At 46.1% G+C, this 24244-nt stretch overlaps 2 protein-coding genes across 8 annotated transcripts in view; both read left to right on the forward strand.

Annotated features, from left to right (window-relative positions):
- LOC135050278 (integumentary mucin C.1-like) overlaps positions 1-24244 on the forward strand; it is a 545228-nt gene that overhangs the window by 125664 nt on the left and 395320 nt on the right. The gene's annotated exons all lie outside the window — the stretch shown is intronic.
- Positions 10923-22637, forward strand: LOC134987972 (integumentary mucin C.1-like). Its single transcript, XM_063950519.1, has 5 exons — positions 10923-11176; positions 11522-11671; positions 15766-15915; positions 21648-21791; positions 22334-22637. The coding sequence occupies exons 1-4, from the start codon at positions 10981-10983 to the stop codon at positions 21779-21781; spliced, it is 630 nt and encodes a 209-aa protein (XP_063806589.1). The 5' UTR covers positions 10923-10980; the 3' UTR covers positions 21782-21791; positions 22334-22637.

The raw sequence follows: 24244 nt of genomic DNA on the forward strand, positions 1-24244 counted from the left end.
CCTATTGTGGTGCCAGTGGCTACTGACTCCTCAATTACTTCAAAGGCCTTGGATGTGGTGAGGACTTTGAAGATTTACATGAAGAGCACGGCTCGTCACAGGAAAAGTGACTCTCTGTTTGTCCTCTATGATCCAAAGAAAATTGGATGTCCTGCTTCTAAGCAGTCGATTTCACGCTGGATCAGGTTCACTATCCAGCATGCTTATTCCACGGCAGGATTGCCGTGTCCGAAATCCATAAAGGCCCACTCTACTCATAAAGTGGGTTCTTCCTGGGCGGCTGCCCGGGGTGTCTCGGCGATACAACTCTGCCGAGCAGCTACTTGGTCTGGGTCGAACACGTTTGCCAAGTTTTACAAGTTCGATACTTTGGCCTCTGATTATCTCAAGTTTGGTCAGGCAGTGTTGCAGGAGCCTCCACGCTCTCCCTCCCGTACTGGGAGCTTTGATACATCTCCATGGTACTAATATGGACCCCAGCATCCTCTAGGACGTTAGAGAAAATAGGATTTTGGTTACCTACCGGTAAATCCTTTTCTCGTAGTCCGTAGAGGATGCTGGGTGCCCCCGCCCAGCGCTTTGTTTCCTGCATTGGTTTATGGTTCAGTGTTATTTACTGTTTCAGCTGTTGCTGAGTTGTTCCAGCATGTTGGTTGGATTTTCATGTTTGTGTGAGCTGGTATGAATCTCGCCACTATCTGTGTAATTCCTTCTCTCAAAGTATGTCGTCTCCTCGGGCACAGTTTCTAGACTGAGTTTGGTAGGAGGGGCATAGAGGGAGGAGCCAGCCCACACTATTAAACTCTTAAAGTGCCAATGGCTCCTGGTGGACCTGTCTATACCACATGGTACTAATATGGACCCCAGCATCCTCTACGGACTACAAGAAAAGGATTTACCGGTAGGTAACCAAAATCCTATTTTCGGCTCATACTGTGTGGTATAATGTGAATTTCGGCTCACACCATGTGCTATAATGTGAATTTCGGCTCATTCCATGTGCTATAATGTGAATTTCGGCTCATTCCATGTGCTATAATGTGACTTTCGGCTCATTGTGTGCTATAATGTGAATTTCGGCTCATACTGTGTGCTATAATGTGAATTTCGGCTCATACTGTGTGATATAATGGGAATTTCGGCACATACTGTGTGGTATAATGTGAAAGGGGCATTAGTAAGGGGTCCTACTGTTGTGGTGCATAATATGTATAAGGGGTATATGGTGTGGTTAACTACTCTGAAGGACACGCCCCCTTTTCAGTGGCCACACCCCTTTTAATGAGTGCACACGCCTTCATTGCGCACATAATTACAACCTTCACTTTTCCATACCCCCACTTAAAAATTTCCACTTGGGTGCTACTACTGTTGGCATTATTGCAATAGGGTGACCATGCCCCTTTCTTGTTGGGACCACACACCCTTTTGTGAGAGCACACCACCTTGTAATACCTTTATTACATGGGCACAGTGGGGAGGGTGGGGAGTTCCACCACCTCTCTTGGACCACTTTAAGCAATATATATATATATATATATATATATATATACATACATACACACACACACACTCACATAAAATAGAAATCTAAAATCATTATTAATAGAAAATTATGCTTAATGACATGCCTCAGATTAATTATGCGGTGCGGTGTTGCGTCTGTTGGTCTGCACCTCTTCTGATGGCATCTGCCAGCCATGGATTGGGGGAGGGGAGGCATTGGTACACATGAGGAGGTAGCAGAGGTATAGATAGGGAAAGGGGCAGAGTCAAACATGAGGGTGGAGGCAGAGGGACTAATGAACATGGTGGCAGAGGCAGAGCCGTAACTAGACATTTTGGTATCCTGTGCCAGAAAGACAATTGGTGTCCTAATGACCCCCTTCGCAAAAAATATATGGGCGTAGCTTCATGGGGAAGGGCCGTGGTCGCAAAATAATACCAATTCATGTTACATTGCACAGTGGTCTAAATTATTTAAAATACTCCACCCAGTAGTGCCACTTATACACATTACACCAGGTAGAGCTCCTTATACACATTACTCCAGACAGAGCCCCCTTTCCATACATTATGCCAAACAGAGCCCCTTTTTACATCTTACAACAGCAGAGTCCCCTTTTCAACAAGTGCCTCCCTTTTTACACATTACGGTGGGCAGAGCCTCCCTTTTTACACATTGCTGTCGTAATGTGTACAGAGGGTGACTCTGATGCAGTAGAGACCCCCTTTAGTTTTTACATATTACAGCAGGAGAGTCCACTTTTTACACATTACAGCAGAAGAGTCTGAGGGGGCGAGAGAGAGTGAGTGTGCATGTGACGGTCTGTGGGGGGGGGGGGAAGCCGCGGAGCACAGGGGGTAGAGAGTAGAGACGGCACATTGCTGCCTGCTGTATCTATTAGCAGTGGTGGATGCGTACACCACGGTGGGAGAATTTGCTGGTTCTCTTCACTGCAGAAAATGACTGAAGAGGTTGGGGAGGTGCGGAGCGCATGGGTTAGAGATTGCACACTGCTGCTCGCTGTATCTGTTAGCAGCAGTGTTACTGTGTCGCGGTGGATACCGGCAGAGGCGGAGAGATGTGCTGGTTCTCCTCACTGCAGGAGATGACGGGAGGGAGGAAGGTGCGGAGCAGATGGGGTAGAGACTGCACCACGCTGCCCTCCCTAAAGTATCTATTAGCAGCAGTGTTTCTGTGTCGCAGTGGATACCGGCAGCAGGGCCGGTTCGAGGGCTTTCAGCGCCCCGGGCGGGCAATGGGTGTGTGGCTTCATACAGGGGGCGTGGTCAGTTACACCCCCTGTACAGTAGTAGCGCCGCTGAAATGATGTGCGGTGCGCGATGACGTCATCGAGCACCGCACAGCAAAGGTCCTCTCCACGAAGGCAAAGTAGACGCTACCCGTCTAGTTCCATTCACAGCGGGGGGCAGCGGCAGCGGGACAGACCGGGCAGCGGGGGACACAGCAGCAGCGGATCTTGCCATGGTGCGGCACCCTCCGGATGGTGCTGGCGCCCTCCAGAAGGCGGCGCCCCGGGCAAAAGTCCTGCTTGCCCGTGGCAAGATCCGCTACTGACTGGCAGAGGCATGGAGATGTGCTGGTTCTCACTGCAGGAGATGATGGGAGGGAGGAAGGTGCGGAGCACACGGGTAGAGACTGCACCATGCTGCCCTCCCTAAAATATCTATTAGCAGCAGTGTATCTGCTACTGCTGGGTCACTGTGGATGTCAGCGGCAGCAGCAGGGATATATGTGGGTTCTCTGCCTACAGTGCCTATGCGCTGTGGGCCGAGCACACTCACCACACACCTAGTTACGGCCCTGTGCAGAGGTACAGATGGCATAGGGAGCAGAGGCATGGGGGGTCAGAGACACAGAAAGAGGGGGACAGGAGAACGGATGAAGAATGTACTAAATATAAATATATGAAAGTGAGCAGAGGCACTGATGGGAAAGAGAACGGTAAATGCTAGAATCAAGTTGGAGAAAGGACCTCTGATGTCAGGGGGAGGAGCTAGGCTGGCGGGATAGTACTTTCACTATCCACACCACCAACTACTACCTTTAGCAACGTGGTGGCGAGCGGAGCGAGCCAATTAGCCCTAAGCGTGGTGAGCGATGTGAGCCCGCAAGGGTACATTTTGGGTACCTTGTTCTGGTATGGCTCCTCCCCCTGATGGTGTCAGAGGTCCTTTCTCCAACTTGATTTTAGCTATAACTGAAAGAGGACTGAGGCATAGAAGAGGGAGGGGCAGAAACATAGTTGATATAGGTGGGTAGGAGCTGAGCCACACATAGGGATATAGAGAAAGAGGCACACATGAGGTGAATAGGAGTAGAGGCACACATAGGGATGAAAGAGGCACACATGGGGTGGGTAGGAGCAAAGGCACACATAGGGATATAGAGAAAGAGGCACACATGAGGTGGGTAGAAGCAGAGGCACATTATAGGGATGAAAGAGGCACACATGGGGTGGGCAGGAGCAAAGGCACACATAGGGATATAGAGAATGAGGCACGCATGGGGAGGATAGGAGCAGAGGCACACAGGGATATAGAGAAAAATGCATATATGGGGAGGGTAGGAGCAGAGGCACATGGGAAAGAGGCACACATGGGGTGGGTAGGAGCAGAGGCACACGGGAAAGATGCACACATGGGCTGGGTAGGAGCAGAGGCACATGGGAAAGAGGCACACATGGCGTGGGTAGGAGCAGAGGCACATGGGAAAGATGCACACATGGGATGGGTAAGAGTAGAGGCACATGGGAAAGAGGCACACATGGGGTGGGTAGGAGCAGCTGGGGAAGCTCTGGCTAGTGGAAGCAGGGGAGGAGGAGCTGCAGAAGACCTGGGGGTAGGGCAACACATAAAGGAGTGAAGAGAGGAAGCTGAGGAGCTGCTGGGAGATTTAGGGAGTCCCCTGCCATCCACTTACCTATCTGGCTGGTTGGCAGGCAGGAATCCTGGATCTGTAGCAGAGTCAGACTGGTCCATGTAGCCCCGCCCCTTAGGTCCCATATAGCTCTGCCCCCTCAGTGCAATGTAGCCCCACCCCTTTTCGGATGAAAACTGATGTGCTGTAAGGATGCAAAGCAGGGAGAGCGCTTTGTCACCCTGGTACCTCCCTGCTTTGCATCCCTTTGCTGAGTGGGTAGCGCCGGTCCTGGTCCAATGACAGTATTACACCCTCATATTAAGGATAAAGATACAAACACCACATCAGGGGTAATCTAGACAATCGGGCATATTTACTAAGCTCCCGATTTTGACCGAGATGGTGTTTTTTCTTCAAAGTGTCATCTCGGGAATTCAATAAACTCAAATCTCGGCAGTGATGAGGGCATTCGTATTTTTTTTTTAAGTAAAAAAAAAAAAAAATACGAATGAATACACCACACGCCTGTTATTTGATAGAACTCGGTAATTTACTAAAAAATCTGCCGTGAAAAAATACAGGCCCTCATTCCGAGTTGTTCGCTCGCAAGGCGATTATAGCAGAGTTACACACGCTAAGCCGCCGCCTACTGGGAGTGAATCTAAACATCTTAAATGTGCGACCGATGTATTCGCAATATTGCGATCAAAACCGAGTTAGCAGTTTCTGAGTAACTCCAGACTTACTCTGCCTGTGCGATCAATTCAGTGCTTTTCGGTCCCGGCTGACGTCATAAACACACCCAGCGTTCGCCCAAGCACTCCCACCGTTTCTCCAGACACGCCTGCGTTTTTTCCGGAAACGGTAGCGTTTCCTGCCACACGCCCCTAAAACGCCGTACATCCGCCCAGTAACACCCATTTCCTGTCAATCACAATGCGTTCTCCGGAGCGACGAAAAAGCCGTGAGTAAAATTACTTTCTTCTTAGTAAAGTTACTTGACGCATGCGCAGTGCGAACATTACGCATGCGCACTAAGAGAATTCTCACTGCGATGCGATGAAAAATACCGAGCGAACAACTCGGAATGAGGGCCACAATTCGTAAAAAAAAAGCAGTTTTAAAATAGACCTGCTTTTTTTTACCGTGTTCTGATAGGCATGCACAAATCCGTGAGATCCGTGCATGTTTATCAGTGGGAAGGGGTGGGAAAGTGTTACATTTAAAAAAAAAGTTTCATGGGGTCCCTCCTCCTAAGCATAACCAGCCTCGGGCTCTTTGAGCCAGTCCTGGTTGAAAAAATATGGGGGAAAAATTGACAGGGGTTCCCCCATATTTGATCAACCAGCATCGGGCTCTGAACCTGGTCCTGGTGCAAAAAAACGGGGGACAAAAAGCGTAGGATTCCCCCATATTTTTTGAACCAGCATCGGGCTCCACTAGTCAGAGAGATAATGCCACAGCCGGGGGACACTTTTATATAGGTCCCTGCGGCCCTGGAATTAAATCACTAACTAGTCACCCCTGGCCGGGGTACCCTGGAGGAGTGGGGACTCCTTAAAACAAGGGGTCCCCCCCCTCCAGCCACCCAAGGGCCAGGGGTGAAGCCCGAGGCTGTCCCCCCATCCATGGGTGGTAGATGGGGGGCTGATAGCCAAGTGAAAAAGAAAGAATATTGTTTTTTGTAGCAGTACTACAAGTCCCAGCAAGCCTCCCCCGCATGCTGGTACTTGGAGAACCACAGGAGTCAGGGGGGTCCCGGCAGTCGGGGAAAAGGGTCCCATGTGTAAACATGGGACCCCTTTCAGTGCGTGGTTCGGGTTTCCGGTTTGTTTTTTTGCCAAGTACGTGGATTATAAAGAGGACACAAGCTACCCTGGATTGTGTGAGTATAATTTTTTTCACAGGTACCCCGTGGAGTCTACATGGAGAAGTGGACCGAGCCTCGTGTGAACATAGGTAAGTATGTATGTATGTAGGTGTGTCGATTTAAGGGGTCCCCACTCCTCCAGGGTACCCCGGCCAGGAGTGACTAGTTAGTGATTTAATGCCAGGGCCGCAGGGACCTATATAAAAGTGTCCCCCGGCTGTGGCATTATCTCTCTGACTAGTGGAGCCCGGTGCTGGTTCAAAAAATACGGGGGACCCCTACGCTTTTTGTCCCCCGTATTTTTTGCACCAGGACCAGGCACAAAGCCTGGTGCTGGTTGATCAAATATGGGGGTACCCCTGTAAATTTTTTCCCCATATTTTTTCAACCAGGACCGGCTTAAAGAGCCCGAGGCTGGTTATGCTTAGGAGGGGGGACCCCACGCTTTTTTTTTCAGGATTTTTAACACTTTATTTTATTTTTTAAAGGTGCACAATGAAGCCCTGCACGGATCTCACAGATCCGGCCGAGATTCATTGTGTTAATGTCGGCAGTGTTTTACTATTCACTCCCGTAAAACACTGGCCGAAATTACGAATGACATCGACATCGGAAAAAACGAAAATGCAGAATACGACAGCATAGTAAATCTGGCGTAACAAATTCAAAAAGTTGCAAATTCACACATTCAATGTCATTCGTGTTTAATCTCCCTCCAAATCGGCACAAATACGAATTTTAGTAAATATACCCCAATATCTCCGAAAATGGATCACTCTTAGGTAAAATGTGTCCTTTTATGGTCCTAGTTTATTTTAGTGTGAACCTCTTGAAAGACACAATTTCCACCTTCCAACTGGGATTTCTGAATTTCCTTATCCTTCCGTATGGCAAATGTCTATATACAGTATATGGGGGGAGGGAATCTCCTATATATTAGCCCTGTGACTCTGTGCCTGGCCCTCTAACGCTGGGTGGAGTCACAGATGTGGGCTAATCTATGCAGATCAGTGACGGCTGCCAATGTGGAGAAGCTCTGCCACACACCACGCGCCTTCTCAAATGTTCCCAGTCTTCTGACCAAGGTCCGGTCTAGAGCAATCCCTTGTACACCCGGGCCCGCGGCGGTGATGTGATGCCGGGAGGCGACTCTAAGTCTGATGCCGAGCGGCTCTGACCCCCGCTCCCCGTCTGAGCCCCGGCACCTCTCCCCTGCCGCCTGTCACAGTAGCCTATACAACGGCCTGCCCCAGCGAGTAGAGAGGCTACCATGCACCACACTCCTATTGCCGCCACAGCCCTCTCACAGCGCTCCGTCCGGAGCTCCCGGTAGAGCGGGTACCTGCTGCAGACATGATGGCTGCTTGATGTGGCCAGTGCGGCCCGCTGCATGTGGGGCGGCTGGCGGGGGGGAGATATCAAGCACAGCGGCTTACGCAGGAGCACCGAGCACAGACACCGCGGATCCCCGGCTGCCTGCCGGGTGGGGGGGAGTGGAGGAGAGATGTCAGGCAGAATGGCCACTGCACACTGCTGGGCTCCCCAGCTGCCTGCCGAGGGGGGGTAGAGAGGAGGAGAGATGTCAGGCAGAATGGCCACTGCACACTGCTGGGCTCCCCGGCTGCCTGCCGAGGGGGGGTAGAGAGGAGGAGAGATGTCAGGCAGAGCGGCCACCGCACACTGCTGGGCTCCCTGGCTGCCTGCTGTGGGGAAGGGGGGGGGGGGGGAATGTCACGCAGAACCGCTCATGCAGGAGCATGGACACCGCACACTGCTGGGCTCCTTGGCTGCCTGCAGTGGGGAAGGGGGGGGGGGATGTCACGCAGAGCCGCTCATGCAGGAGCACGGACACCGCACACTGCTGGGCTCCCGGCCTACCTGGCGCGGGGGGGGGGGGGGTCAGGCAGAGCGGATCACGCAACCCCCGCACTTACCTCTCCACCACACGCCACTCCGCCACCCCTCCCTCATCCACAGAACCTCCCAACCGCAGCCCCCCCCCCTCCACCCACAGCATCTACAGACACCCTACCCCATCCGCAGTCATCCCCTGCAACCGCCCTTCCTCCACCCACAGCACCTCCTGACCCCCTACCCCACCCACGGCCCCACTGCACCTGCCCCTCAACCAGCCGCACTGCCTCCGGACCACCTCCCCCATCTGCCACACCATCGCACCTGCCCCTCCCCATGTGTGCCGCTTTCGGACCCCCTACCCCACCCGCAGCGCACTCGCACCTTCCCCACCCGCAGCTTCTCCTGACCCCCTACCCCACCCACGGCCCCACTGCACCCCCCATCTGCCAGATCCCCGTACCTGCCCCTCCCCTACCCGCACCACCCCTGCTCCTCCCCCACCCATAGCGCCTCTGGATACCACTCCCCCACACATCCCCACCTGCAGCGCCTCCCGATCCGCTCCCCCATCCACGGTCCCCCCACACCCACTGCATTCTGTAGAGTGTGCCCTGCAGGCGCTGTTCACACCGTCGCAAGGGGCTACGCCCCCTTCACCATCCGACGCAGGGGTTAAGGGGGTGAAGAGCACCCGTAGGGCGCGATGAAGCACCTAGTAGAGAGTAAATAGTGAAATACAGTATATTTTATCAATCAATCACTTGTTATAGTGATAAATCACTATAACCTTTTTTAAATTCCGTACTAGCAAATGAATTATAGAGTGGATTGTCACACATCGGGTCACAATGCAGAGCCTGAGTACCTCTGAGACACACAGGCTGAGCTGCCCTTCTGGGAAACATAGCCCTCTCCACTCTCCAGTAGTAAGTGCATACTTGCCTACCTGACCCTCTCCATGAGGGAGAAAATGCTCTGTTCCTGGACTTTCCTGGTAATGTATGATTGCCATCACCTGTGGTGAGCTAGTTAATTGATAAGAAAGGTGTTTCACCACAGGTGATGGCAATCATACATTACCAGGAGAGTCCAGGAACAGAGCATTTTCTCCCTCATGGAGAGGGTCAGGTAGGCAAGTATGAGTTAGTGTTGTAGCAGCTGCCAATACTGTATATGCACAACCAGAAAACGCCATGTGAACGGCCATGACACGTCTGCAGTCACATGACCACTCCTCATTTCCACCCCCAAACGCTGACTTCCTGTCACTCACTTTGCCACTAAAATCTTACTGTGAATGCAACTCGCTAATCACTCGCTGCGCATACGCATTATCGACCTGATTCAGTAAGGAGTGCAAATTCTCTTAAGTAGCAGACTATACCATCCTTTGGATCTCATGCTGGGGGCCGCTCATCGCAGGGAAAGGCCACCCAGCATGCTATCAGCCAGCCCCCCCATTGGCCACGCTGAAATTGAAGTCGCACCACAATTTTAGAGTGATCACAAAAAATTAGGTAGGCTCCTGCTGTGCCGCTACGCAGCCATACCAATCACATCCCATCATGCTCACCGTTTGACTGGCACTGCCCCCGTTTCTCTGTAGCCACCACCGCAACGCTCCGTATTGGAAACGGAGCATTGCAACCCACCGCCCTGCGAACACTTCTGCCTGATTTACAGGCAGAGGCATTTGCATTTTCTGTGGAGTGCCTGCAGAAAATGCAGGTGCATGCGTAGGATGGTCCCTACGCATGCGCCTGCGTTCCCTTCATAGCTATTGCAGTTGGAACGCGTATTGTGATCCAACCTGAATTAGGCCCTATGTCTTATATACATGCGCAGTGTGAAAACATTGATCGATATGCATACAACTGTCACTTTGCATCCGTACCTGAATGACCCCCCATGCAGTGCAACATGGTTTGTTCCATATACAAAGTTAGTAGGGTTTTTGCTTTGCTCCAAACTCAGGATCAGCCTCTTAGGGCAGAGTCTCATTACAGTCCAATGGGTATATTTACTAAAGGTTGATATTGGTCAATTTCAGATCAAGTTCTTAATCGATGTTGGGATTCCAAGGTTAAAACAAACATTTACGAATAGATGATTTTTTATATACTTTTTAAATGTTAGTAAATGTGTGTTTTTTCAACCTGAAAGCCTAACATTGATTTAGATTGTTCTTAAATCAGTCTGAAATCATCCAAAATTGAACTTTAGTAAATAATATACCCCCAGGTTTCAAGGATAACCATGCTTGAGTCCAGATGGTTCATTCACATTGACCAAAGTACTAATTAAGTCACCTGTGCTCAAACATGGATATCCTTAAAACCTGGACTGTAATGACAGCATTTGGGAACTATGCCTTAGGGTTTAATTTGGGCATTTAACCACTAACAATAAATCTACCTACAATATGTGGACTTATCCAAGTAACTGTTATGATTACAGTATTACACTAAAGTAATTTGAGTTGCTGAACCTTCAGATAAAAGAAACATTAAGCTGCTATAACTTCTGGATGCAGCAAACTTGTTAGCAAATGGGCAAAACCATGTGCACTGCAGGGGGGTGGGCAGATTTAACATTTGCAATGAGTTAGATTTGGGTGGGTTTATTGTTTCTGTGCAGGGTAAATACTGGCTGCTTTAGTTTTACCCTGCAATTTAGATTTCAGTTTGAACGCATCCCCCCAAATCTAACTCTCTCTGCACATGTTACATCTGCCCCCCCTGCAGTACACATGGTTTTGCCCATTGGCTAATAAATTTGCTGCTGCAGTCAGATCTGAATTAGGCCATATGTGTTTGGTACTGTGAAGGGTTAGAGGCTTTGCAGTAGAGAGCCCAACTTTCTAATCATGCATTATAATATTTTCTATGTTCTGGTACTGTGTGCTCTGTTCCATCCAGGTAAACAGCAATGCAGTGTGGACATCACAGAGCGTAAAGATTGTGGATTTCCTGGGATAAGTGCTAAGGAATGCTATTCCAGAGGCTGCTGCTTTAATTCAAATGTTCCTGGGGGTAAATGGTGTTTTTACCCCAAAAGCACAGGTAGAGTATAGAGTGCAGTGGTAGAGTGGGAGCATGTAATGGTATTGATTACAGATTTGATAGTGCACAAACCTGAATTGTGACCATAGTTTTAAGAGTTTTGCTTGTGTATACCTTATTCTTAGCTATGGTCTGACTATATAAGAAAATGCCATTGCTGAAGTGGAAATGTCTGGTTGTCCGCTATTCAAAGTTTGATTAACTGCTTCTAAAAAAAAATTATACTTTGATTTTTAACACAGCTGAACCCAAATGACCAGTTAAGTAAAGGTGATAAATTGCCCCATTTTATTTAAAAGAAACCTTAAGCTGTTGTAACTTCTGGTTGTTTCCTTACTGCAACAGCAAGTGACAAGAAACAATGTAACGTGGAACCGTACAACAGAAGGGATTGCGGCTACCCCACAATAAGTGCTATGGAATGTAAGGAGAGGAATTGTTGCTTTGACTCCAGCATTCGTGGGGTTAACTGGTGTTTCTACTCCAAGTCACAAGGTATGGAGCTGCTGTATAATTACTCACAAGCCATTATAGGTATATGATGCTCACACCTCTTAAGCTGGATACACACAGAAGTACCCTACACACTTACAGATTATCTGTCCAATCTTTTCTAGTTGAAATGAAATCTGATAATTTTATGGAAGTTAATGTAATTTGACCATTTGCTCCCAAACACTGGAAAACATACGAAAATGGTCATTCGGATAAATTGGTTGAGTCGGTTTCATTTAGCCAATTTATCCGAACTACCTTTTATTGTATGTTTTCTGGACTTTAGGAGCAAATAGTTGATTGTCATTTGCTCCCAGATATTAGCAGACTGTTGTTCCAAACAGCCAGATTGGACAGAAAGTATTATAGCGTGAATCCAACTTAAACAGTAACATGTATAATAAATTATTGGAATTTTCAGTCATGAGGTACATGTGTGATAAAGCCTCCTAGGTACATAGATCTATCAGTAAAGCTGGATTGGCACTATTTATCTGGCAGACTCTTTCCAACACTGGTTAAAATGGAAATCTGGTATCTGAGTGCAAATGACAATTAACCATTTACTCCCAAACACTAAAATGGTCAAAAATGGTCTTTCAAAGTAATTGTTTAAAATTTGGGTTTAACCAGTTTGATTGTATAATACTTTTTGTCCATTTTCCAGTGTATGTGAGCAAATGGTTAATTGACACTTGCTCCTATACATTACCAGATTTTCATTTTAACTATCCAGATTGGATAGATAGCCTGCCAGATAATTATATGGTGTGCCCAGGATAACTGTTATGTGCCTTCTTGTCTGATGTCACACAAATGGGTGGGCAGAGAGTAAGCACCGCCCACTCATACATAGTTGCTATCTTATGTGAATTTCCAGGGGGCAGTCTTGGGTATTAAGTAAAGTATCTGGAAATTGTTCTTCCTTCCGTTGTCCTTTATATTAATTTTTTTTTACTTTTTTAAATTGACGTAACTCCATGTGTTCAGTATGATATCCCAGCTGATGGGATTTCAGCAGTCAGAATACCATGTCAGGTATCCTGATAGGGGAACACTCAGGAATTACACTGTCTCCCCTACACCCTAACACTAACCATCCCTTTCTGTAGCCTAACCCTAACCTTCCCACTTAGTGCCTGACACTAACATCCCATCTGTGGTGCCTGAACGTGTCCTATTCCATGCAGCCTAATCCTAAACATCCCCATTATGCTAAAAACCTAACCTCCCACAGTGGTGCATAACCATCACACCACGGGTGAGGTCTTACCCATCTGCTATACCTATAAATGGATTGCCAGCTGTCAGCAATCTGACTGCAGGAATCCCAACAGCTGGAATCTTCACTGCATCCCAACTCCACAACAATTCCTTTTTGTGACTATTGGGTGCAATTCTTAGTGTTTTTCTTATTCTCTGTAATTCAGATCTGATTGCAGCAGAAAATTTGTTAGCTTGCGATTAGCACAGCAACTAATGGAGCAGTGGTGGCTTAAGAAAGGGGTGTAGATAGATGGATATGTGTGTGTGGCACTCCATATTAAAATGAAAAAACACTGTTGGTTTGCAGTGTTTTTTTTACTTTTATTACGGAGTTCCACCTTTTGGAACTGCTACTAGATGCGTGACTGGAGGACACCGCAGAAGTGCAAAGGCATCGCACAGTGGTGATGCCTTTGCACTTCAAGAGTAGCTTTAGCGTGCTAGCTGGGAGCTACTCATCGCTCCCCGGCCCAAAGTGGCTGCGTGTGATGCTGCTGCGGCCCGTCCCCCGTTCGGTCCGGCCATGCCTGCGTTGGTCAAACCACAAAACGGCAGCCAAACACCACCATTCCACCCCCCTCTCACCCAGCGATCGCCTCTGCCTGTCAATCAGATATAACATTTGCAGAGTTGGCTTTGGGTGTGTTGTATTTTTTTCTGTGCAGGGTAAATACTGGCTGCTTTATTTCCACACTAAAATTTAGATTTCAGTTTTGAACACACCCCACCCAAATCTAACTCTCTCTACACATGTTATATCTGCCCCAACTGCAATGTGCATAGTTTTGCCCATTGGCTAACAAATTTACGGCTGTGATCAGATCTGCATTAGGCCCTATGTAGAGTCCTTGCAGTAGAGCTCCCAACTTTCTTATCATGCTTTACAATATTTCCTATGTCATGATGTGTGCTCTGCTCCATCCAGATAAACAGATATCAGAGTGTGCAGATTGGGCTTTTCTCAGGATAAGCCCCAAGTAATGCTATTCCAGAGCAGGGCTGTCTTAGCAGCAGTGTAGGCCCCTGATCACAGCAATGCACTGGGCCCCCTACCCATTCTCCAGCAGTAGGGGTGGGGGGTGCTATCGGTGGCAGGTTGGATGTGCCGTAGGTGGTAGGGGGTGTTCTATCTTCCGCTCAGCATGTAGAACCTGGAGCAGTAATTTCTGCCAATTACTCCTTTACTGTACGGATGGGGCTAAGCTGTAGAAGGGGGCATTGGGTTGAATGTAGGGGCCCTGGCACATAGCTTCCAGGGTGGTAAGGGGTGTTTAATATGTAGGGGAGGGGTGGATAGTTAAGTGGGAAGAATATTCATAATTTTATGGTGGGACTGCAGCTTGCTTGACTGCAGCAGTGTTCACTGTAGGCTGTTTTAGCAGGGCGCCGTGCCCTGCCCGTTTTTAGAAGGCAAAACCCGCCCTGCCCCTTTCGCGGCTCCCTGATAGAACAGCCGCCCGCTTCCTACACTCCCAGCATGTAAAGATGCTGTACACATGCACTCTGCATCCATTCACACATTGGGAGAGAGCTGTGGGAAGCCCATCACCGACGGAGGTGCTGGGCACGCCCCCAAAAGTGACGTCGCCAGCCACAGACGCCCTCTATAGTAGCATCTGTGGGCCGCACTGCCCACTAAAATGGTGGGGGTGTGGCCATGCCCCCTCAATTGCATGGCCATACCCCCGTTTTGGACGCATGGCTTCGCCGCGTGTGCACCAATGTGCCCCCGAACTCCGGCTCCCTGCCTCATCCAAGGGGGAACACTATGAAGTTATCTCAAGTTCCTGAAAATAGATTTTATATTTTTTTGGCTTCGAATGGGATTTAAAAAGAAAAAAAAAACTGCAGTCCCACCTTTTTGGGAGGTACTGGGGACTTGAGGATCAGAGCTCAGAAGCCAGAGCAATTCTCCAATGAAAATATAAAACTGCATACAAGGTGTGTGGAGCTGGAGCAGGGACCAGCTGCTGGAAGGCTGATATCTCTGGTTTTGGGCATAGTAGAGACAATATGGCAGTGTCCACCAAAAGTGGAGAGTCCCAGGTTTTGGAGTATTCACTCAGGAATACTCTACGTCAGACAGAACCTGAGATATCTGGCTGGGAAAAGCAATTAAAAGGCTTGGATGGGGGCCACTGATTTCGAGCCGGCTATCTCTGGTTCCCCATGGCCAATTTTCAAAAATCTGGTACCTCTGGAAACGGGGAACCCTTGGCTATCAGCCAAGGGCCCTTATACTCCTGGGGCCCTTGGGAAAGAGGCTGCTGCTTTAATTCAAGTATTTCCCGGGGTTAAATGGTGTTTACCCCAAAAGCACAGGTAGAGTATAGAGTGCAGTGGTAGAGTGGGAGCAAGTACTGCTATTGATTACAAACTTGATGTCACACAAACTTGAATTGGGCCCATAGTGCTAAGAGTTAATTTGGTGTATCCCTTATTCTTAGCCATGGTCACAGTATATAAGACAATGCTATTGTTTAAGTGGGAGTTTCCTGTTATCAGCTGTTCAAAATTTAACTGTTCCTGGGGGGGGGGGGGGGGGGGGTTTGTACTTTGTAATTTTGACACGGCTGAACCCAAATGATCAGTTGACCAAAGGAGCTAAATTGCTGATTTTATTAAAGAAACATTAAGCTTTGTAAGTTCTAGTGATGAGCGGATTCGGTTTTACTCGGTTCTCAAAACGGCATCTTATTGGCTCACGGATGTCACGTGTTTTGGATAGCCAATAAGATGCCGTTTTGAGAACCGAGTAAAACCGAGTAAAACCGAACCTCGCTCATCTCTATTTGTAACTTCTGGCTGTTTCCTTACTGCATCAACAGCAAGTGACCTGAAACAATGTAACGTGGAACCGTACAGCAGAAGGGATTGCGGCTACCCCACAATAAGTGCTGCAGAATGTAAGAGGAGGAATTGTTGCTTTGACTCCAGCATTCCTGGGGTTAACTGGTGTTTCTTCTCCAAGTCACAAGGTATGGAGCTGCTGTATAATTACTCACAAGTCATTATAGTTATGACGCTCACACCTCTTAAGCTGGATACACACTTGGAGTAGTGTCTGTCCAATCTTTTCTAGTTGAAACTAAAATCTGGTAATGTGTCCGTAAATGACAATTGACAATTTGCTCCCAAACACTGAAAAAATACAAAAATGATCTTTCAGATAAATTGGTTAAATTCATTTCATTTATCCAAACTATCTTTATTGTATGTTTTTGTGACTTCAGGAACAAATAGTTCATTGTCATTTGCTCCCATATATTAGCAGATTTTTGTTCCAAACATCCAGATTGGACAGAAAATATTAGTGTATCCAACTTGATAGTAACATATAATAAACTATTGGAATCTTCAGTCATGATGTACATGGGTGATGAAGACTTTCAGGTACATGGACCAGTAAAGCTGGATATGCACCAGGGCCATAACTAGGTGTGTGTGCAGGGGGCACAGCACAAGGTGCTGCAGGGTAGGGGGCGCTGTTGGTAGTACTTGACAATTATCTGTTATAATTATTTTCACTTGCAGCTTCCCCCTTTTTTTTTTTTTTTTTTTTTTTTTTTTTGATGCCCAGCATCCCCTGACCGCCCCTGTCTACTACCTTGACCCCTTCTGTCGCTAATGACTATACAATATTCATGAACACAACTTAAGATTTCTTTGTTATTCAGTCACACTGTCTGGGATTCAAACCAGTTGTTTGTGGCATTGCAGTCAATCTATTCTTTAAGCTATTTGCCCTTGCATAGAAAGGGTTAAAATTCTCTAGTTTAGAATTATCTACATTTGAAGCTTACTGTGTACATTGTGGGGGGAAAAATCAGCATTGCAGCTGAGCAGATCTATATAGTGTGTGTGTGTCTGCATACTACATGGATATTAATTACATTGTTTATATGTTTACAAAGTACCAGTGTGTTCATAGTGTCTCAATGAGTAGGGTGTTTTGTTAGAATTCAACAGGTTATATGTTTGAATTATCGGTATGGCAGTTTATTAAAATGTGTCCTATAATAAAGGAGATGGCTAGATATATCTATTAGCATGTTCTTTCTCTGGGCTCAATCTAGTCATTCCCCTCCCCCATGATGCATGTGTCTTATGTCCCTATTGGAAAAATGGGGGGGGGGGGGAGGGGGCAATTCTCTCTGCTACAGGGCACCAAGAGGTCTAGTTATGACTCTTGTATGCACTACAGTATATAATTATCTGGCAGACCATCTGTCCAACGCTGGTTGGAATGGAAATCTGGTATCTATGAAGGTAAATGACGACAATCAACCGTTTACTCTGAAACACTGGAAAATGGACAAAAAAGGTCATTTTAACAAGTTGGTTAGATTTTGGGTTTCACAAGTTTGATTGTGTAATACTTTGTCTATTTTCCAGTGTTTTGGGAGCAAATGATTGACGTGTAATGTATAGGATCAGAATATTTTAATTCCAACCAACCAGTTTGGATAGATGGCATGCCAGATAATTGTTTAGTGTATTCCCAGGATAACTGTCTGTTATGCTCTTTCGTGATGTCTCACAAATGGGCGGGCAGAGGAAGCACCGCCCACTCATGCATAGTTGCCGACTGATGTGAAGTTCCAGGGGGTAATCTCAGGTATAAAGAAAAGGATCTGGAAATTGTTCTTCCTTCCATTGTCCCTAGTTAAAAAAAAAAAAAAAACTTTTACAAAAATTGATCAACTCCATGTATTCAGTAGGATAACCCAGCTGTTGGGATGCCAGCAGTCAGAATACCATTGCTGGCATCCTGATAGTGTAAGTCCTGACAGTGGGGATATAAGACTGTTCCCCTCTCTCCACTACATCCTAATACTAACCATCCCTTTATCCCTTTCTGCAGCCTAATCCTAACCTTCCCTCTTAGTGCCTGACACGAAAATACCATCGGTGGTGCCTAAACCTAACATCACCTTCTGTGCAGCCTAATCCTAACCATTCCCCCATAGTGCTAAACACCTAAGCTCCCATAGTGGTCCCTAACACCACCTTCCAACAGCCTAACCCTAAGCATAACCCTTCTGCTGTACCTACAAATGGATTGCCAGCTGTTAGCAATCCAACTGCAGGAATCCCAACAGCTGGCATCTTCACTGCATCCCAACTCCACAACAGTTCCTCTTTCTGAATATTGAGTACAATTCTTAGAATATGAAAAACACTATGTGGTAAGATATATGTGGAAAAGAAGTATTTAGATATGAAAATATATCATTTAAGTCAGATTCATCAAACAGTTTTATTCCATGTATCTGGGACATGTTTGCAATGTTGCCAGTTATGTATTTGGCACTGCCAAGGGTTAGAGTACTTGCAGGAGAGCTCCCAACTTTCTTGCAATGCATTGTAATTTCCTATGTCCTGATGTGTGCTCTGCTCCATCCAGATAAACAGCAATGTAGTGTGGACATCAAAGGGCATGAAGATTGCGGTTTTCCCAGGATAAGCGCTGTCACGATCATAGGCACGGTGATTACCCAGATACGCCAATCTGCGAATCCCTGCCATGTGACAACGCTACTGGATACCTGAGCATGTGCGTCAATTTCACACAATCGCTGCCATCAGCCAAAGTACAAACATTTAGGGTATGACCCAAGGCAAACTTATGGCTTTTGCCTGCACCCAGAATTATTAGTTTGGTAATGCCTCTTTCAGAGAGTTGGGTTGGCTATACAACAGGAGCCAGATCTAAGATTATTTAATTCAAGTAAAACACTTCAAAGCTTATGTTACAGAAAAAAGATAGGTACAAGAATATAATGATAAAGTCGGTCACAGCAGAAAAGAATTTCAAGAATATAAAAATAGGTTGATTAAACCCATCGATCCTAGCACACATGCAGGGTAGAACAATGGGGTGAAGTGAAGCCTCTTCAGATTAGAGATGAGCGGGTTCGTTTCCTCCGAATCCCCCCCGAACTTCACCCATTTTTCACTGTTCCGAGCAGACTCCGATCCTCCCGCCTTGCTCGGTTAACCCGAGTGTGCCCGAACGTAGTCATCCCGCTGTCGAATTCTCGCGAGATTCGTATTCTATATAAGGAGCCGCGCGTCGCCGCCATTTTTCATGCATTGGAGATGATAGTGAGAGGATGTGGCTGGCATTCTCTCAGTTTCTGTGCTCAGTGTGCTTTATTCTGGGGACCACCAGTATTATATAGTAGGAGGACAGTGCAGAGTTTTGCTGACCAGTGACTACCAGTATTATACGTTCTCTGCCTAAAAAAAAAAAAAAAACGCTCCATATCTGTGCTGCATTGTAGTATATAGTAGGAGGACAGTGCATAATTTTGCTGACCACCAGTATATCATATATATATATATATAATCAGTACGGTACAGTAGGCCACTGCTCTACCTCTGTCGTCAAGTATACTACAAAAGTTCAGTAAAATGACCCAAAAATCTAAATTAAAAGCGTCTGATGAGAAGCGTAAACTTGCCAATATGCCATTTATGACTCTGGAGTGTTACTGTTAATCCTTCCATAAGCCAGAGAAGATATGGAGTGTCGGCTCATACTGGGCTTCCCGGCTACACTCAGGAGCAAATGGCCTTATCTTCTCCTCTGAAGCTCTGGCCATGGTTTTTGTGTAAACAAATGGCTAGTCCTGAGAGGACACAGAGCAGGAAGGGCTTGACTCCTCTCTGGCCCTAGCTCTGGTTCTGGGGTAATTAAACTAAATTTCACACCTAAACAGTCAGTGTGTTGGAGTTCTGTGGCTACAATAAAATGCAAGCAGATCAATCAAGCTTCAAACATTTGACATGCAAAGACGGTTATCGCATACTGGTACATTGATACAGCAATTGAAATTTGTATTATTCCAATCATGCCCATTTCGATATAACCCAGATGCATTCGCATCACATCCATTGATAAGTCACTCTAATATCCTGGTATTATCTATATTGATATTGCACTACTTAACAGGCCTATTCCTGCTTGAAATAGCCTGGATCATGACACCTCCCCCTTTAAGATCAGCATGGGAGCAGTGGCACGTCAGGCTGAAGTCTCCTATGACCTTTTCACACAGGGTTTATGCACAACCACACACAGGGCATTTGCAGACATAGATCAATACAATATTTGCAGTTATGCACGTTCTGGCATCAGAATGGCATCCAATCATGACAAGCGTGAAGGAATGTTAGTCCAGAGGCTGCTGCTTTAATTCAAGTGTTCCCGGGGCTAAATGGTGTTTTTTACCCCAAAAGCACAGGTAGAGTATAGAGTGCAGTGGGAGCATGTAGTGCTATTGATTAGACTTGATGGCACACAAACATGAATTATGCCCATAGCCGTAAGTTTTGCTTGTTTCCCTTATTCTTGGCCATGACCAGACGGTATATGCCTAGCCCCAACAGGTGTGCACATTTAGCGCAGGTGTAGTCATGGTGAGCTTGGCTGCATCTGCAGTGTGGGCATAAAAGAGCGTGAAGATTGGTGTTTTCCTAAGATTGCTATTCCAGAGGCTGCTGTTTTAATTCAAGTGTTCCCAGGGTTAAATGGTGGTTTTCCCTCAAAACACAGGTGGAGTTTACAGTACAAGCAACTGTATCTGCAATATTTTGCACACCTGCAGACCTGCTACTCGGGGTCATACATGACTGAGCCGCATCTTCTAAATGAAACTGGGTGGGTAAAGGGGCCCTCACACATGGGATAAGTGCGCTGTGGGAGGCGGAATTGTGAGCTATTCAAGGCTGAGCGTTTCCAGAGATCCAGGTGACTTCACACTGATCTTACACCAAGAATAGGGCTGGTAATAATGATGGTGCTACTGTCCCACATGGATTTATAGGGGCCGGTGCCGTCAAATAGATGCAGGTGACTCTGACTACAGTTAGAGATATGCATCGATCTTCAAAGGTGCAATTCAGCTGCATTGCATATGACTCTGAATCAGCCCCTATGTGTGTAGAGTTTATGCATGCCTCCCAACATTAGAATCCCATGGGGAGGGACACCTGCGCATGCGTACCATGTCTGTCCAAAAAAAGGGTGTTGCCTATTGGAAGACTTATCAGAAAGGGCCTCAATTGCAAGCCACCCCCATTTTCATCACTTAGTGGGCATGTCCAGCATTCTATGAGCTGCTGACATGCCACCGCTCCCTCTGTCTCCCATGAATAGATGCTGTGTGCATGCGCACATCGTCTATTGTCCAGTGTGACAGAAGCCTCACAACTGTGCGGCCCATGGTTTGGACAGTGTGACAGTCCAGTGAAAATCGGGACAGTTGGGAGGTATGACATATTCAGACTGACTTGCTGGCAATAACATTGAACATACATTGCAGATATTTCATAAAGCTGTTCTTGTAATTGTTCATGGTGGGAATGCGAATGTTATCATTATTAATATATTTATGTGCACAGGCAAGATCACACACATCACACCTGTACTCATACTCACCCACACATACTCATACACACCTCACACTCACACATACATCTCTACCCTGAACTTTTGTAGAATTCTTTTACGCTGCTCAGCGGAACTTACAGTACTTGCTCAGTGCCTGAGACACAAGGTAACAAATTATCAGAAGACTGTCTGTCCTTTGGCTAGAAGTGGTACAGCACGGGGGGGTCAGTGTTATTGGGTAGGGAGGGTTCCGACCATCTATATGTGTAGCTCTGTACCTTCTGACATTGCTGTGTTTCCTGTTGTGTGCAGGATGCTCTGTGAGCCCCAAGCTGAGGAAAGACTGTGGATATCCCAACATCCGCTCCAAGGACTGTCTGGCTAGAGGCTGCTGTTTCGACTCCAGTATTCCTGAGACCATCTGGTGCTTCTATGGATATAAATAAAATACTAACGGTAATGCACATTGGAGACAGTCACAATCTGTTTAAACTAACAGTTTGAGTTCTTGTATATTATAAACAATTCATATTATCTGGCTTATTGGTGGAGTCAATCAACAACGCAAAGTGCAACATTCATGTGGAGGTAATACATGGCTGTAACATCATTTATTTTCCTTTATACCCCATAGAGGAGCGTTAGGAAATTGGCAATGATTGGCTGCCAGAAAATACTGTGGTGTGCGCAGCCAAACTTTGTGCTGAATTAAATTATCCCCTACATTTTTATCATACAGTGCTACATACAGTTTAGAAAAAGCCTTGGTCAAAAAGAGGGCTGCATTTACTTGACTGTACTGTATGTATAACATTACACAGACATGTTTCTTATTGAATGTTTACAATATATCAGTCATACTTCCTGGATTTATCCATGCCCCAATCCAGTACTCTGCCCAGTGCGAGTTCACTGTATCCCTGTAGTTGCACACATCTTAGAAGATTGTATTTTCTGAAGGTGAAACCTGCCTATATGTAACAATGTGTTTCTTACAGATACTCGGTACAACCGTCTCGTAACAATCACCGGAGTCTCCGTACAGACAGCATCCTGGTTCTGTGTGCTTTTTTTTTTTTTTTTTTTTTTTTTTTTTTGTAACCTAGAGAGCCGTCCTTTATTGCTTATCAAGGTTTAGAATAAAAATTGATCTTTCCTAGAAGTGTTACCACATTATATGTAATATCCATGTTTTATTATACTGTATATGTGGATTTTCTATCAGTACATTGATTCCTAACATACTTCACCCCACAAATCAAATTTGTGTAATCAAATATATATAAACAAGTCCTTAATGCACTCTTCTGGCTCTGTGTGATTTATTCCATACCATAAACACATCAGACTTCTGCAAGACTCTAACTTACTGCTTACTAATTCACCTCCTGGACACTCTCTCCCTCTGATTAAGCTTCATTAAAATAAATACTAAGGTCAAACAAATGACACAAAGCATTGTATAGGCACAATTAAAGAATTGCTGGTATATTGACTCAGGTGCCACAAGACATTTTAGTTGAAATCACTACATTGAGCCCATGTGATCCTAAACAGGCAAATGAGTAGGAGACAAAGGGACTAATTCAAATCTGATTGCTGTTCTATGCATTCACACGTAGCATAAGCAAGTGTGCGAACAGAAAGAAACATGCCTATTACATACGAATTCACGAAAGGTGTTTACTATTTTACATCATACAGGAGCGATGCATTCGCATAGTTGCAAATTGATCCGCCTGCATCATGGAGCTTGTCGTACATGTGCATTGCGTTCATAAGTTTGCAAACAATTGCGTAATGTTTGTCTTTGGTTCAATGCACTTTCAATTAAAAAAATAAATAAATAAACACCCTAAGGATTTGAAATGTAGAACAATTAAGTGATCAAACACTGCAAATTGAAGAGTTTGACAACCTAATTGTTCAATAACATTCAGCAATTAAGGTAACAAACATTTAATCAAAATAGGTTTTGTCCTATTTGCACAACACTCAATACTATTTTAAAATAGTATTATCTCTAAAAATATTTTGTATTTTAAAATAGTGATGTTAATCCAAAAAGGGAAGACGTATAAATGAAATGTAGTAAAAAGGATAGACATATACAAAAAAAAAAGAGGCTAGATGACATAGAAAAAAAGACAGAAAAATTTAAGATTATGTTTAATAACACCACACAATAGCGGTTTTGAAAGTTTACTTCATGTAACAACAAAAAAATAGACATAATGAATTTTAACTGGAAATGAGTGGGTTCAGTTTTCAGAGAACCAAACCCTTCCGGACTTCCGCTCCGTGTCCGGATCAGTCACTCGGGTTTTCCCGCCTGACTCGGAAACCAGAACGAAGCAAAATGTCGTCATCCCGCTGTCGGATCTCGCGGGATTTGGATTCCATATAAGGAGCCACTTGTCCCAGCCATTTTCACTCTGGCAATGGAGAGAGGGAGTGTTCTGTTCTGTGTCCGTGTCTTGTGCTGCATTTGTCCAGTCACAGTGGCTGTGTCCTCTTGCTGCCATATGTCCAGTGCTGCTGTGTAAGTCCCTTATAGTGTTGCTGTGTTGTCCTGCATCAGACCAGTGGTAGTGTCCTGTGCATCGGCCATCAGTCATTCCAGTGACCAGGCACCGTGGTATACTCTGTTGCCATATGTCCAGTGCTGCTGTGCCGCATTTTGTTATACAGCTCCAGAAAAATAATGGAGAACAAAAATTTGGAGGATAAAAGAACCACTTCCTCCTAATGTGATAGAGGGCATGTAAAATCCAAAAAGCCAAAGTTCAGTAAAATGACCCCAAAAAAAGAAATTGAAATGGTCTGAGGAGAAACGTAAGCTTGCCAATATGCCATTTACGACACGGAGTGGCAAGGAACGGCTAAGGCCCTGGCCTATGTTCATAATT

Source organism: Pseudophryne corroboree, chromosome 2 (genome assembly GCF_028390025.1).
Source record: "Pseudophryne corroboree isolate aPseCor3 chromosome 2, aPseCor3.hap2, whole genome shotgun sequence".
Classification (NCBI taxonomy): domain Eukaryota; kingdom Metazoa; phylum Chordata; class Amphibia; order Anura; family Myobatrachidae; genus Pseudophryne; species Pseudophryne corroboree.